At 37.4% G+C, this 14392-nt stretch overlaps 1 protein-coding gene across 1 annotated transcript; it reads left to right on the top strand.

Annotated features, from left to right (window-relative positions):
• Nucleotides 1-580: 580 nt before the first annotated feature.
• On the top strand, nt 581-14014 carry LOC112046813 (sorbitol dehydrogenase-like). The gene is made up of 9 exons (XM_024083618.2): nt 581-704; nt 1387-1420; nt 2040-2173; nt 6634-6824; nt 7399-7583; nt 8296-8474; nt 8947-9068; nt 10426-10552; nt 11452-14014. The coding sequence occupies exons 1-9, from the start codon at nt 651-653 to the stop codon at nt 11509-11511; spliced, it is 1086 nt and encodes a 361-aa protein (XP_023939386.2). The 5' UTR covers nt 581-650; the 3' UTR covers nt 11512-14014.
• The last annotated feature ends 378 nt before the right edge of the window (nt 14015-14392 follow it).

The following is a 14392-nucleotide window of genomic DNA, read 5'->3' as shown; positions in this document are numbered from 1 at the left end:
AAAACTGTGATAATATTTCCTTATTCTTCTCCAGTGTTCATTTTGTGTCTAAAAATGGAATAATTTTAAATTTATAAAAACACTCGAAAAATTAATAAGTATTTTATTCTTAATGGAAATTGAAATACCTTGTGGAAATTCATTTGATACAATTAACATACATATGGTTTTAAGTAGGTACCTAACTATTTTATTTATTTACATGGGTTTTATTATAGGTACTCATTCATTTATGTATTTATATGCTCAATAGGCAATATGATTTACCTATTGATGATTCGTAGATAATCACAACGAATAGGAACTTCGTACCTAAGTTCCTATTCATAAAAACTTAGATATTATATAGCTTTATATTAATTTGCCTCCCATTTAGTTCCATTATCCTTCGAGAACTTCGCTTTTACATCTCGTTTTACTGTATTACTGTTGCTATATATTAAATAGTACCTACACTATTTAGTTTTAATATAAAACGATCATTCTATTTGATATTTTACTTACTATAGCTACGTCTCCATCTAATAAAGAAGTCCAGTAGTTAATTGTATCTTGCTCTTGTATTGTATTTGTATGTACTTTGTATTTGTTTGTAGTTGTACCAACTTGTAGTAGTTCACTGACAGTTGCTAAAGGCGCACGCGTGTACCATGGCTCAAGATAACCTCACCGCTGTTTTGTACAAAACAAAAGATTTACGATTGGTAAGTAGACATTTATCCTTTAAACAAATGCTGCAAATGCTGCATAGGGCATTTAGCACTTTTTTTTAATGTTTAGAATAAAAACAAACTTTAACATTTACATAATTCAACTATTGTGACAAATATTTTCATTCAGTATTTGTGAATCGTAAAGAAACTCGCGACGCTAAATAATTATTGTCCGAGTGCGGGAAGTAATGTAAAGTGATTTAGTTTTATTTATACATATTTTTTCTGACCAATTAGGTTTTATTAGATAAAGAGTTGAGTATGTTTTTTTTCACAAACTATATTCCAGAGCTGTAAACTAGGCTAAGGTACTACATAAGAGGTTTTTTTTAAATATATTGTGTTAATAAATAATAAGTCTTATATGAATACAAATAATTTCCTATTGCTATTTTCCTTTTGAATATGAACTTAGAATGTTTCGCTAACATTGTTTCAAATATTGATTGGCACTTAATGATTGTACCTAAGTATCAAAACATTAGACGACCTCTTTGGCACAGTGGAATGCACTGCTGGTTTATAAGTGGGAAGTTCTGAGTTCGATTTCGTGGTCTGTTATATTATTTTATAATTGATATACAAATTTGCTATTTATAAATAAAATTAATTAATTAAATTAAAATTGTTCTGTTATTTATATTTTATGTTGATTTATATCCTTTTTTTATAGGAACAAACACCAATACCAGAAATAGCAGACGATGGTAAGTTACTACTTATCTAATATTTTCACTTTCTCTCATATATTCCAATTGCTACATTTTTAAACGTACCCCCCCGTACCTCGGAGAGCACGTAAAGCCCTCGGTCCTGCGCCTTCACCGGTCGTGTCGATCTGCCATCTCATCAGACTATGACAGGGAGGAATAGAGAGTGCACCTGTATGTGATATTAAAGTATACACTTGTGTACTTTAATATCTCCTGCGTACATGGTTAATCTTACCATAAGATTGGTTGTCGTAGCTGAAAAAAAAAAGCTGATTGGTACAGAGTCTGTTATCCTACGAGTAAGCCCGCTAAACCGATTGGAACAGTGTCAAGAAGGCCTGGCCTTGTAGTGGACTAGGATTAGCCCATAACCATAAGCTATTTAAACTATTGCTTAGACTTTAGAGCATCCCGTCTAGGGGGGCCAAAAAAGACCAGAGACGACCGAGAAAAAAACGAGCACACCAACCTTTTAGCAATTTCAAAATCCACGCGTTTTATATTGACGTTGATGTTCGATTCGGTCGTGATGACTGACTTAAAGGTAAGGGGCCCGCAGGGGTCGATGGCATCAAGTTACTTTAATCCGGCACTGATGACAACTGTGTTACAGAGGTACTTCTGCGGATGGACTGCGTGGGCATCTGCGGGTCAGACGTGCACTACTGGCAGAGCGGCTCGTGCGGACACTTCGTGCTCAAGGAGCCCATGATCATGGGCCACGAGGCCTCGGGGGTCGTCGCCAAGGTAGGTAGTCGCTGCCTAATTTAAACTTTATACCCACGTCAAGTAGATTTAGAAATTTAGTGATGAGTGATCGTTCGCTTTTATATATTTAGATATACCTACTTCGGTATAGAAAAATGGATTCCCGCAAAGGTAGCTTTATTGCGACCAATATATGATCCTACGGAAATGAAACCTTGCGTCATTATTTTTTTTTGTCTCAAAATAGAACATTGAGAAGCACAATTTAGCCAAACGACCTTCAAGGTGTGGACACACCTCCACGCCGAAACCAGTTACCTACTAATTTATACAAGTCTAATGTCACCGTTAATTATTTATTACTAAAACTGTTAGGAGACTAAACAAGCATTGTTTGTAAAAATAGCTAGCTTTTTTTTTCAACTTTTGAAGTCGGCTAAAAAGTAGCAGCCTACTTTTTAGCCGACTTCAAAAAAAGGAGGCGGTTCTCAATTCGACGCCTATGTTTTTTTTTGTTTTTGTAATGTTACCTCATATAATATCTTCGTCATTTCTTAACCAATTTTGAAATTACCTTTTTTGTTTGAAAGAGATTGGTACTTATTATCTACTTATTTACCTACTTCCAAATTGGTCCCATTTAATTTTCGTGAAAATCGGTTCAGTATTTTTGTGCTAAAAAGAAAATAACGGAATTGCCCGTACTGTGGCGCTTTCGTTCACTATGCTACAAACTGAACATATTAAAAAAAATACAAAAAATATTACAAATTATGGATTGGAATTAGATTTATTTATCTCAATACTGTGTATTATATAGTATAATCCTAATACCTCGTAGCGTAGTGCTAATCAAAAGATTACATGCAGCTTATGTTATCTTACGTTGTATATTTGATTATTTTGTGAGATATCTTAATAGCTTTCAGATTAGATATTGTATTAGGCATAATAAACTTTTCCATCCAAATATCTATACTAATATTATAAAGCTGAAGAGTTTGTTTGTTTGATTGAATATTATATATTATCTCCGTATTCCTACGAGACCGGGAACCACGCGGGTGAAACCTCGCAGCGTCAGCTAGTTTCGTATATAGGGCCACCAATAACATATAACACGATATCAACGGTCATAGTGCCCCTCTGGGCCGTTGGACACAAATTACTATGTATACCTACATCCAGACCCTGGATTCGTATCCAGTAGGTATCCTATTACCTGGAGTCACGTTGACTAAATTAATAATTATTATAGTCGTACATTTTAGTAGGTATTTAGATGTATGACTTGTTTAATGAATCAACCTTAAAGTGTCAGAAGTCACCGCTGGAAGTCTTACTGTGTTTGTGTTGTACCATGGTTAGGCTTAATTTAAATATATATTTTGTAGAGTAATAAATAAATAAAAAATAAGCCTCGTGCCCTCGTGATTACTAGCTATCAAAATTTCATCATAAGGAAACAAGCAGATGCAAATTCATTTTTAGAAAGTGTGTTCAAACTGTGTTTCCTTGCAAATTATAAAACGTCATATGACATACGTGAGCTTTGCCTCGCCTACGGCTCGGGCTAGCAATATCGCCTCGGCTGAAATTTTCAACTTAACCGCACTTATATCATATTGTACTATTATCTACTCTATGTTTATTTCTGTTAGAGCAAAGATAATCGTCGTAGTTATTATGAGTGGGTACACAAGTAACATCATTATCTTGTGTAAATAAATATGTTATGTTTACTGAAACGCTTTATGACTTAATTACGTAATTCACTTATCACAATATTGTATCTAACAGTTAAAGGTGTAAGCAATGATAAATATGTAATTATAGAAACAGTTGCGTAGCTTGCCGAGGGGCCCTGTATCAAAGTTAGTTGGTTACCAAACGACGAGCGGTAAATCCCGAAAATTTTCTTTAGCAGTTTTTTTTTTCTCCAAGAAGCACAACATTAATTGAAATTGTGAGTTAAAGGGGAATGGCCAACGGCCCAGATAACCCAGGTATATCCCCGTATACCGTATATGAAGATGATATGATGTGTAAATTAGGATCTGGTTAGATAGGTAATTGTCTTGATAAAAATATATGTCTTGAAGACATACATTTTTTTATCACTCTTAGGGCAAAATGTTCGCCGGTAGGGTAGGGTTAGGGTAGGGGTAAGGCAGGGGTAGGGTAGGGGTAGGGTAGGGGTAGATTAGGGGCAAAATGTTCGCCGGTGTACCAAAAAAGCGGCGAAGTAACATTTGAAGGTGTACTATTTTTTTGTATTATTTTTTTCTGTTACTAGCAAGCTTAACAAACAAGAAAACGAACAAACAAACCAATTAAGTCTTCAAAAAATAACGTTAGATAGATTTACGAGTCGGTACACGTATTCCATGTGAATAAGTTGACAAGTCGTCAGTGAACAACAATGTCGGTTATTTGTCTAATTAGGCATTAATGCAGTAATATTCATACTATAACTGAAAATTCAGCTTAAAATAACATGATTCAGTTCATGAAAATATTAATTTACATAAAATACGATTTATCAATAAAATCAAAAGTTAAAAATGACTGCCCTGAAAAATATTTTTGACTTGTCATTCTAATCACGCCGTGTACGGAAATATACTTAAACTAAAAAGTGTAAATTGTTACTCTAATCAAATATCAAACTATTAGGTATAAAAGTGACTATTAAAATATTATCGCTGTGTAAAGTGCCCTAGAGCTTACAGTCGTTGCATAAACTGTAAAATAAAATCAATAAACAAAGTCTTTTAATCTACGTTTATAAAATCATAATTGATACTCAACTTGTAGACTGTTGTACCTACTTGTTGCACTTAATATATTACTGCATGACATATAAATGTTCATGCAACACGTGATAGGTACCTATTATGAACTCAGACATATATGATGATTATAAATAACCAAACTAACGAAAAACGAGTTTTGGGACTATAATAATGTGAAGGTCGTAACTAGAGCATATCTTTAGAAAAACACGTGAGATTTCATTATTAAATACTAGTACACGACGCGCGGTTTCACCCGCGTGGTTCCCGTTCCCGTAAGAATACGGGAATAATATATAGCCTATAGCCTTCCTTGATAAATGGGCAATCTAACACTGAAAGAATTTTTCAAATCGGATGAGTAGTTCCTGAGATTAGCGCGTTCAAACAAACAAACTCTTCAGCTTTATAATATTGGTATAGATTAAGACAAGGTCTTCATTATAGTCTGTGGTCTGTTCGTCAGGAGCTCTTCTTGCTCTATGATCCTCATATGAAGGATCAGAATCAATGGCATAGCTACCCAGGGGTTAGACGGTGCAATGTTCTGGGGCCCTCAAGCTCAGGTGCCCTCGATTCCTTACCAGAAGATCACGATTGAACTGAACCTCGAAAATTTCGATAACGGAACATCTGATGCTGATGAGCTGATAATAAAGCACCTTAGCATTTAATTTATGTATTTGTATAATAATAATAAAACTACGTACCTAAATATCTATAACTACATATTATAAAAATTAAAAAGAAAATATACTTTTAAATTATATCTAAAGGCTCAGGCGTCGTAGAATTCGTCCGAATCGACGATCATAGGTAAAGTGCCCAGAAGGCTGCCAGTATTGCCACGTTGTATGGCAATACTAATTCTAAATAATAATACTAATTCTAATTCAATACTAATACTATTGTATTTGTATATATTTAATATTTAAACTTAACCAGTTTATATTGTAGTGGGGCCCAATTTTTTATCTGCTCCAGGGCCCTTAGTTACCTAGCTACGGCACTGATTGCGATTGAGCAACCTATTCCCGCTGCAAAGCCAGAGAAAAAAACCTATTCCCGAAAGAGTATATTTGCGTGATCGAAATTCTAATTCGTCCTGGGTTCGATCCCCGGCTGGGCCGAATGAGATTTAAGTACTTAATTGGTCCAGGTCTGGCTGGTGGGAGGCTTCGACCGTGGCTAGTTACTACCCTATACTGGCTAAGACGTACCGCTAAGCGATTTAGCGTTCCGGTACGAAGTCGTGTAGAAACCGGCAGGGGTGTGGATTTTCATCCTCCTACTAACAAGTTAGCCCGCTTCCATCTTAGACTACATCACTTAGCATCAGGTGAAATTGAATTGATGAAATTTAAATTACTTACTTTATATTTACGCTACCGAAATCGCCACAGTTTTGTGGCATTCTTTATTCATTTTCATTCGTTTCTCAAGCTCGAAGACTACCAAAGCGCTTCAATGGTGAACCTGCACCAGACAGCACAGACTTGGTCAACCTCTCACTGGGAGGACCGATGAAATTAGATAAAAGTTTCATAGGGAACTCTTAGTCAAGACCATTGTGAAGAGGACCTTTGTCGCACAAAACCTAAAAAGAATCGATTCTTCTGACGGAACAGCAAAACATCGATCAAGTAATCAAATATTATGTGTAATCGGCGGCGGCGATGTGGTTTTAATGATGTTTTGTTGCAGTTGGGCGCCAAGGTGAAGAGCCTCAAGGTGGGGGACCGCGTGGCGATCGAGCCGGGCGTGCCGTGCCGCTACTGCGAGTTCTGCAAGACGGGCCGCTACCACCTGTGCCCCGACATCCAGTTCTGCGCCACGCCGCCCGTGCACGGCAACCTGGCGCGATACTACAAGCACGCCGCTGACTTCTGCTACAAGTACGTACCCTACTTGCAGAAGCATACAGAACTTGAAGCACCGGTTATATCAAACGATGAATATACGGCCTTTTGTAGACTTCCAATTCAAATGAATTCCATTCCAAGACACAACGACTTACTTGCGATTGTCGTCACTAGGAGTGAAGATTGACCAGTAGGCCTATAATCAAAAAATATTTACTATAGTTCGTTTTATGTAGGATGGTTCGTTTCACTCTTGAAACTTTTGTATTTTGAACGTCATACCTACTGGCACCGTACTTAAGCTATCCGAAAAACACTTTACATAATGATGTGCCTGTAATGCTTTTGCTTACCACAACTAGGTATATGTATAACTATAATATCTCAGGAAGATAAATTAAAATATTGTCGAGCGATACAAGCTGAGCCGACGACCGAAAGAGAGAGCAAAACTTCCGGTTCGGTTATGTCTTTTGGTCAATTATGTTTGTCTTTATTCTTGACTATATCCTAAAGTCTAAAAATCCTTTACAACAAACTATTTGAATGTCTGTGGTATACTTATATTATCTACAGCTCCTAACCATTTTGTATTTTTTTATTCTAGATTGCCCGACCATGTGTCAATGGAGGAAGGTGCTCTGTTGGAGCCTTTGTCAGTGGGTATCCACGCGTGCAGGCGCGGCGGAGTCACTGCCGGCCACTCGGTGCTGGTGCTAGGAGCGGGGCCCATTGGTCTGGTCACCATGCTGGCTGCCAAGGCCATGGGCGCGAGCAAGGTCCTCATTACAGGTGAGGTTCTGATTAAGGTAATTAGATTGCCAAACGGTCTACAATTGTCAATGTGTCTTTGAAAAAAGGCTCTGTTGGTGTCTTTTGCAATTAATCAATACATTTGAACCATCCAGGCGTGTAAGTGCTCCAGACTGCTGGGGGCGGGGTCTGTTGGACCATGTTGGCTTTTAATGCCATGGCCGCTAGCAAGGTTACAATTTCAGGTAATCGTCAGACTCTGAGTTTTGTCGTTAAAACAGGGGCGTATAGCTATAGCCGTGTCAGCCCCATGAATGATCCACAATCTCAATGAATCTTGTGCGTTTCGAAAAAAAAAACAGAACTTATATGTTTCAGAAATGACAAAAGATAAAAAAACAATCTCTTTCTTCCCCTGTTAAGCGTGCGAGCTGCGGCCAAAAGTTCGAAATGTAGGTTAACTCACTGTCATAATTAATTTTAAGCGACACACGTGTTCGTTTGTGAGGAATTTTTACCTTTGGGCCCCCTCCAAGGCTCGCTACGCCACTGCGTTAAAAGGACTAATGTGTTGTTGATCTTGGAAGTGAAAGGACGTAAGTGTTAGATAGCGGCAAAGATGAAATATGGCAAGGAATTCCAAAGTAGATATGTAGTGGTGCGCATCTTGCGCCTAAAGCACAAGAATGATGATGAAGATGATGTTGATCTTATAATGTTAGATAATAATATAATATTAATTCTGTTTCAGACATCCTCCAATCGCGGCTGGACATGGCCAAGGAGTTGGGTGCGGACCACACCTTGCTGGTAACTCGGGACTCTCAGGAAGCGGAGCTGGTCAAAAAGGTTCACGAGCTTCTCGACGGGCATCCTGACATCTCCTTCGACGCTAGCGGAGCCCAAGCTACTGTGCGACTGGCTTTATTAGTGAGTCTTCTGTCTTTTAATTCTTCTTTCTCTTGGGCCTTTTCCTTAGTAACAGCTCACAATTCTATGTGCGTGATACTGATCCCTGCACTATGTCCAATTGCATAGTTTGAGTTTTCTCTTCAGCTATTTCATGTTATGTGCCTGAAACTGGTCCCCGCTAAACTATCAGCTGAAGGTTGGCCACAACTATGACTTTTGTATAGATATCCAAATGCCACATACCTGAGCCAACTGAATTTATGGACTACCTCCGACTCGATTGATATCTTCAGTCTCCTAAACGGGGGTCAGCAACTGCGGGATCTCCTAGCGGGATCGATAATCCAACACCATATGTTTAAAAATTGTCTTGTCGCGATTGTCGACTCCGCACCAAAACATGCAGATCCTTCACTTAGTGGGGTCTATCACTCAACACCAGTTATCTTGAAACAAGAAAAACTTCGTTTAATTATTGTGTTGTCGTCAGGCTACGAAGTCCGGCGGCGTGGCCGTGCTGGTGGGCATGGGCGGGCCCGAGCTGTCGGTGCCGCTGGCCGGCGCGGTGGCGCGCGAGGTGGACATCCGCGGCATCTTCCGCTACGTCAACGAGTTAGTATTCACACACTCATCATCATCATGACATTGACTTAGACCTCACAGATCCTCATCGGGCACGGTTGTTTCCGGGCGCGGCTGTACGGTATGACGCTGTGTGAGAGTCCTGTTTGTGCTTGCGGCTTTGGGGACGAGGACAGACACCACATTCTGTGGGAATGTCCTCCCTATGAGGACTTACGCCTTGAGATGCTGGACGGAATCCATCGCGCGGAGGCGAGGCCTGTCTACTACATGGACCTCGTTTCCTTGAAGGAAAACTTTCATCCGCGCACCAGTGACACAAGAGGCGATGTGACTCGGAGCGCCTTGGTATCAGTGACGAGTCCACGGGGGACGATGGGAATCTCCTGGATAGTAATGTCACTGACCTAGAAGGGGGAGAAAGCTCATATGGGACAAGGACGAAGAATAAAGAATTTGTAGGGAGGCAAGAAGGCGGCTCGGGAACACGCGAAGAGTAAGTACCGGGCCTGTCCTCCCACTGATTCGGCCCGTATGACTGCGAAGTCGGGTGGGCCTTGGGAGCTGGTGGGTTGACTGTGCTGATATTTAACGGCTAATGTTATCGCTGCAATGTAATCAAGGTCGCAACACTTTTGATATATAAGTACACGAAGTTACTAAGTTACGAAGTCGCGATAGTTCGAGCCACATGGCGCGACATCGTGCGTTTTACTGTAATGAGGAACACTATCCAAGGATAGAGGTAATCGCTGTCAAGGTATTGCAGGATTTGAGACAGAGAAGACAACCAAGTTTGTTTTACATTGCTACTTCATTGAATGATATAATAGTTATTTATTCCGTGTAATGAAGGCTATTGTAGCCTGAGTGATATTGCAATGAGGCGATACCGAATTGCACAATAGACAGCACGAGTACTACAATGGCTAAGTACGTGCAGTGGCATACAATGTTTTTTCTACGACCATGTTAAAAAAATAATAGCATTAACAACATTTGGTGAACTAGCGGACGCCCGCGACTTCGTCCGCGTGGAATTTAGTTTTTCACAAATTCCTGAGGATCCATGGATTTTTTCGGGATAAAAATAAAAAAGCCTATGTGTTATTTCAGACTATAATCTATCTCTACTACAAATTTCAGGTAATTCGGTTCAGTAGTCAAGGCGTGAAAGTGTAACAAACATTTATACCATCAAAATCATCAGTTTTTTGCAAATTTTGGGGAAACCATAGATTTTTTCAATACAAAAAATATAGGGAAAATCATAGATTTTTTCGGGATGTGTTAATCCAGAGTAAAATATATTTCCATTCCAAATTTTAGCCAAAAAATTTTCAAAAGAATTCGGTAACACTCATTCTGTGGCTGTTCAACGTGTTAGGTACCCCATAGCGCTGTCGATGGTGGCGAGCGGCAAGATCAACGTGCGCCCGCTGGTGACGCACCACTTCAGCATCGAGGAGAGCCTGGAGGCGTACGAGGTGGCGCGCCGCGGACTCGGCGTCAAGGTACGTGTACTTCGCTGTTGTCTTAGAGCTGATTCCAGGGTTGTCAACATTATAAAGCTAGATCTGAAAATACCAGATTTACCTATAAAAAATATAGTACACTTAAAATATAGTATTTTATGGAATAACCAAAAAAAATTTTTTTTTTTTAATTTTTATTTACTCTTGTTGCACTTTTCAAGATTTGTTTGTCTGAAAAAGAGTGTCATATGCTTATTCATACAAAAAAAAATTTTTTTTAAAACTAAATGCATTTTTTTTCAATTCGTTTGTTTAATGTTTGGAACTCAGTAAGATAGACAAGTTCGAATAGGCTAAACGCTATTGCATCTGTCGAAAACTAATGTTCAATAAAGATCTAAAAGTTGAAAATATAGTATTTTTGTTCGACAGTTTATAGTACGCAGACCCGAAATATAGTACAATACTATTGTAGTACGGTTGGTAAACCTAGCTGATTCATATTTGTCAGCTGACGACTCAGACCAATTACCATAGGTCCCGCCTCGCTAGACGTTATCCTTCTGACAAAAGTATATGATCATGATCCAATGTGTCTATATAGTTTTAGAATTAAAATAGTTTAATACTAGTTTACCATCATGGACGAAAGCCGAAATAAATAAAATTTTAATTTGAATCGGCCAATAAATAAAGATTAATGATGAAATTGATGATGATGGTTTTTAGAATTTAAACTACTACTGTGAGTGTTATTCATATTAATTTAAAACATGTCTGAAACTCACGTTTATATCGTCGGAATATGCCCGACAAGTCTCGAAATCGTACGGGGCAATTAGTCATGAGCTGGTTCTTCGACGTTGTATCACGTGAGTTTTAGTCGTGTTTCATAATAAATTAAAATATACTAATTAATTTATTATCTTTTGTTTTAGGTGATGATCCACGTGCAGCCGCGCGACTCCAACAACTCCACCGGCTTTGTCAATTGCTGAAACTGTCATCCTGAGACTTGCTAACTGGGCATACCACGGACTTGCTTTTACCTAGACGCCGCTTGTTTTGTTTATTCAAAGTTAAAGTAAAATTAGTTCAATCAATAAAAAGATAAAAGTTCTCAGAAACTCTTCCTTATATTTTTTAACTTAATAGTCCTCAGGTTAAACTTCCTACCTTCAAAAGAGTAATTTTTTATTTCCTCACTTAAGATACTCACATAGAGAGAATTCAGACCAGGTATACCCAAAGATTCTAAAATTAAAAACAAATTATTTAATAATGAAAATATTTTCATGTCACAGTGTGTGTGGAATACGGCTGTAATGGCAATTTTTAATTATTTTTATAAAGTACCTATACAGACAGATTTTTATATGTTAGAGTTTATTTATATTTTAAGGCTTATAATTATAAATATATAGAAAGAACTTTATTTCAATGTAAGAGTTACAGACAGAAACTTACCCTAATGACAACAAGAATAACTCTTAAAAAGAAAGGGTGTAAAGTTCAGCATATGCCGTGCATTACCCCAAGGAAGCAATAATACATAATACATACATAATTATGTATTATTAAAAGGTATAAGATACTTTTTATAATGGCGCGAAAACTAGTTTGCATAATAAATAATAAATAATGCATAATAAATAAATAAAACTGTATCAGACATAAAAAAAACTTTTAAACTGTTAAAATTAAAAAGAACTGGAGACATGTGGGGCATGTCAGTGAAAGTAATATCTAACATCATTGATGTCATTGCTCCCCACTTAGCTATTATTTTTAATGAATGCGTGGATTTGGGTATCTTTCCGAACCTAATGAAACATGGCAAACTGTTACCACTTTTTAAATCAGGTGACAAAACTGATGTTAATAATTATAGACCAATTACAATACTGCCAACACTTAGTAAGGTTTTTGAAAAAATCATTTTAAATCAACTTTTAAGTCATTTTAATTTAAATAATTTATTTCACCCTGAACAGTATGGTTTTACTAAAGGTCGCAGTACAACTGATGCAGGTGCTAAACTTTTAAAACATATATATGATGCATGGGAAAATGCTAAGAATGCTATTGGTGTATTTTGTGATTTGTCCAAAGCATTCGATTGTGTTGACCATAACATTCTTTTACTTAAGTTAAGCCACTATGGCATAAAAAGTGTTGCACTTGATCTCATCGCCTCTTATCTTAGTGATAGAACACAAAAGGTATGCATAAATGATTCAAAGTCTCGCGGTTTTTCTAACACAATGGGCGTCCCACAGGGTTCAATTCTGGGTCCTTTTCTATTCCTAGTGTACATAAACGATTTACCACACCATGTTAGCGGCATCTGTGAGATAGTACTGTTTGCTGACGACACATCCCTAATTTTTAAGAGTGACAGAAGTAGAGATAATTCCGACGATGTAAACCGTGCCATATCGCATGTGTCGCATTGGTTCACTGTTAACAACTTACTTTTAAATGCAAAGAAAACTAAATGTATTGAGTTTTCATTACCAAATGTTATAAGATTAGATAAGTCTATAATGATCAATGGTGAAACACTAGAAATAGAGAATTCCACAGTTTTCCTGGGAGTGACCTTGGATTCTAAACTTCAGTGGGGTGCTCATATAGAAAAACTGTCAGGTAAACTCAGCTCAGCTGCTTTTGCAGTGAGAAAAATAAGACAGTTTACTGATGTTGATACAGCTAGACTTGTTTATTTTGCGTACTTTCACAGCGTAATGTCTTACGGTATTTTGTTGTGGGGCAAGGCTGCTGATATACATTCTATATTTGTACTTCAAAAAAGAGCAATTCGAGCAATATATCAACTAAAATCACGCGAGTCCCTTCGTCAAAAGTTTAAAGAAATAGGCATTTTAACAGTAGCCTGTCAGTATATATATAACAGTATAGTTTATGTGAGACAAAATATTAATTTGTACAAACGAAAAGGAGATCTAAACCCACGTCTTACTAGACACGGGCATAAGTTAGTTATTTCTGCATATCGTCTCCAAAGAGTTAAAAAATCTTTTGTGGGTTTGGGTGTACTCTTCTATAACAAGATCCCCAAGACTGTGATGGACTTGCCAATGCACAACTTTAAGCAATGTGTTAAAAAACATTTACTTAGTCGAGGTTACTACACTATTGATGAGTTCCTTAACGACAAAGGTGCTTGGAGGCCATTGGATCAGCTTCCACCTTCACACAGGAAATAAAACTATAAGAAATTGTAATTTAATTGTTATCAAATGTAAATTGTAATACTGTATGACTTTTTCAAAAGAGCAACTGTTGAGTTTCTTGCCGGTATCTTCTCAGCAGAACCTGCCTTCCGAACCGGTGGTAGAATCTTTACAAATAGTCAATTGACGTGTCAAAAGTGCTTGTAAACTGAGCCTACTTGAAATAAATGAATTTTGAATTTTTGAATTTTGAAATAATAATCTATGTAATATGTATTGAAATTAAAATGTTTTATTTTTTCAAGCATGTATTTTATTTATTTCCTGTAATTTCCTGCAACAATGATTACCTATTTTAATAATTTAAAATACTTACTTTATCCATTAATTAATTACTACCTACTATCTAGAAAATATTTAACTAAAAAACTACCTGAACCTGTTATAAAAAAAAACAAAAAAGGAAAAATAAAATTATAACTAAAGACTTAAGCGTCGTAGAATTCATCTGAATCGACGTTCATTGGTTTCTATACTTTAAAATATTCATCATTATCAACCCATATATTCGGCTCACTGCTGAGCTTGCGTCTCCTCTCAGAATGAGAGGGGTTGGGCCAATAGTCCACCACGCTGGCCCAATGCGGATTGGCAGACTTTACACACGCAGAGAATTAAGAAA

Source organism: Bicyclus anynana, chromosome 17 (assembly GCF_947172395.1).
Source record: "Bicyclus anynana chromosome 17, ilBicAnyn1.1, whole genome shotgun sequence".
Classification (NCBI taxonomy): Eukaryota; Metazoa; Arthropoda; class Insecta; order Lepidoptera; family Nymphalidae; genus Bicyclus; species Bicyclus anynana.
This window is presented reverse-complemented; position numbering and strand designations above follow the sequence as displayed.

Excerpts from the sequence above, each read along its gene's own strand:
- LOC112046813 (XM_024083618.2), top strand. The coding sequence starts at position 651 with ATGGCTCAAGATAACCTCACCGCTGTTTTGTACAAAACAAAAGATTTA. Across the intron at positions 7,584-8,295 it reads GAGCAAGGTCCTCATTACAG|ACATCCTCCAATCGCGGCTG; the intron begins GTGAGGTTCTGA and ends ATTCTGTTTCAG. Across the intron at positions 9,069-10,425 it reads ATCTTCCGCTACGTCAACGA|GTACCCCATAGCGCTGTCGA; the intron begins GTTAGTATTCAC and ends TCAACGTGTTAG.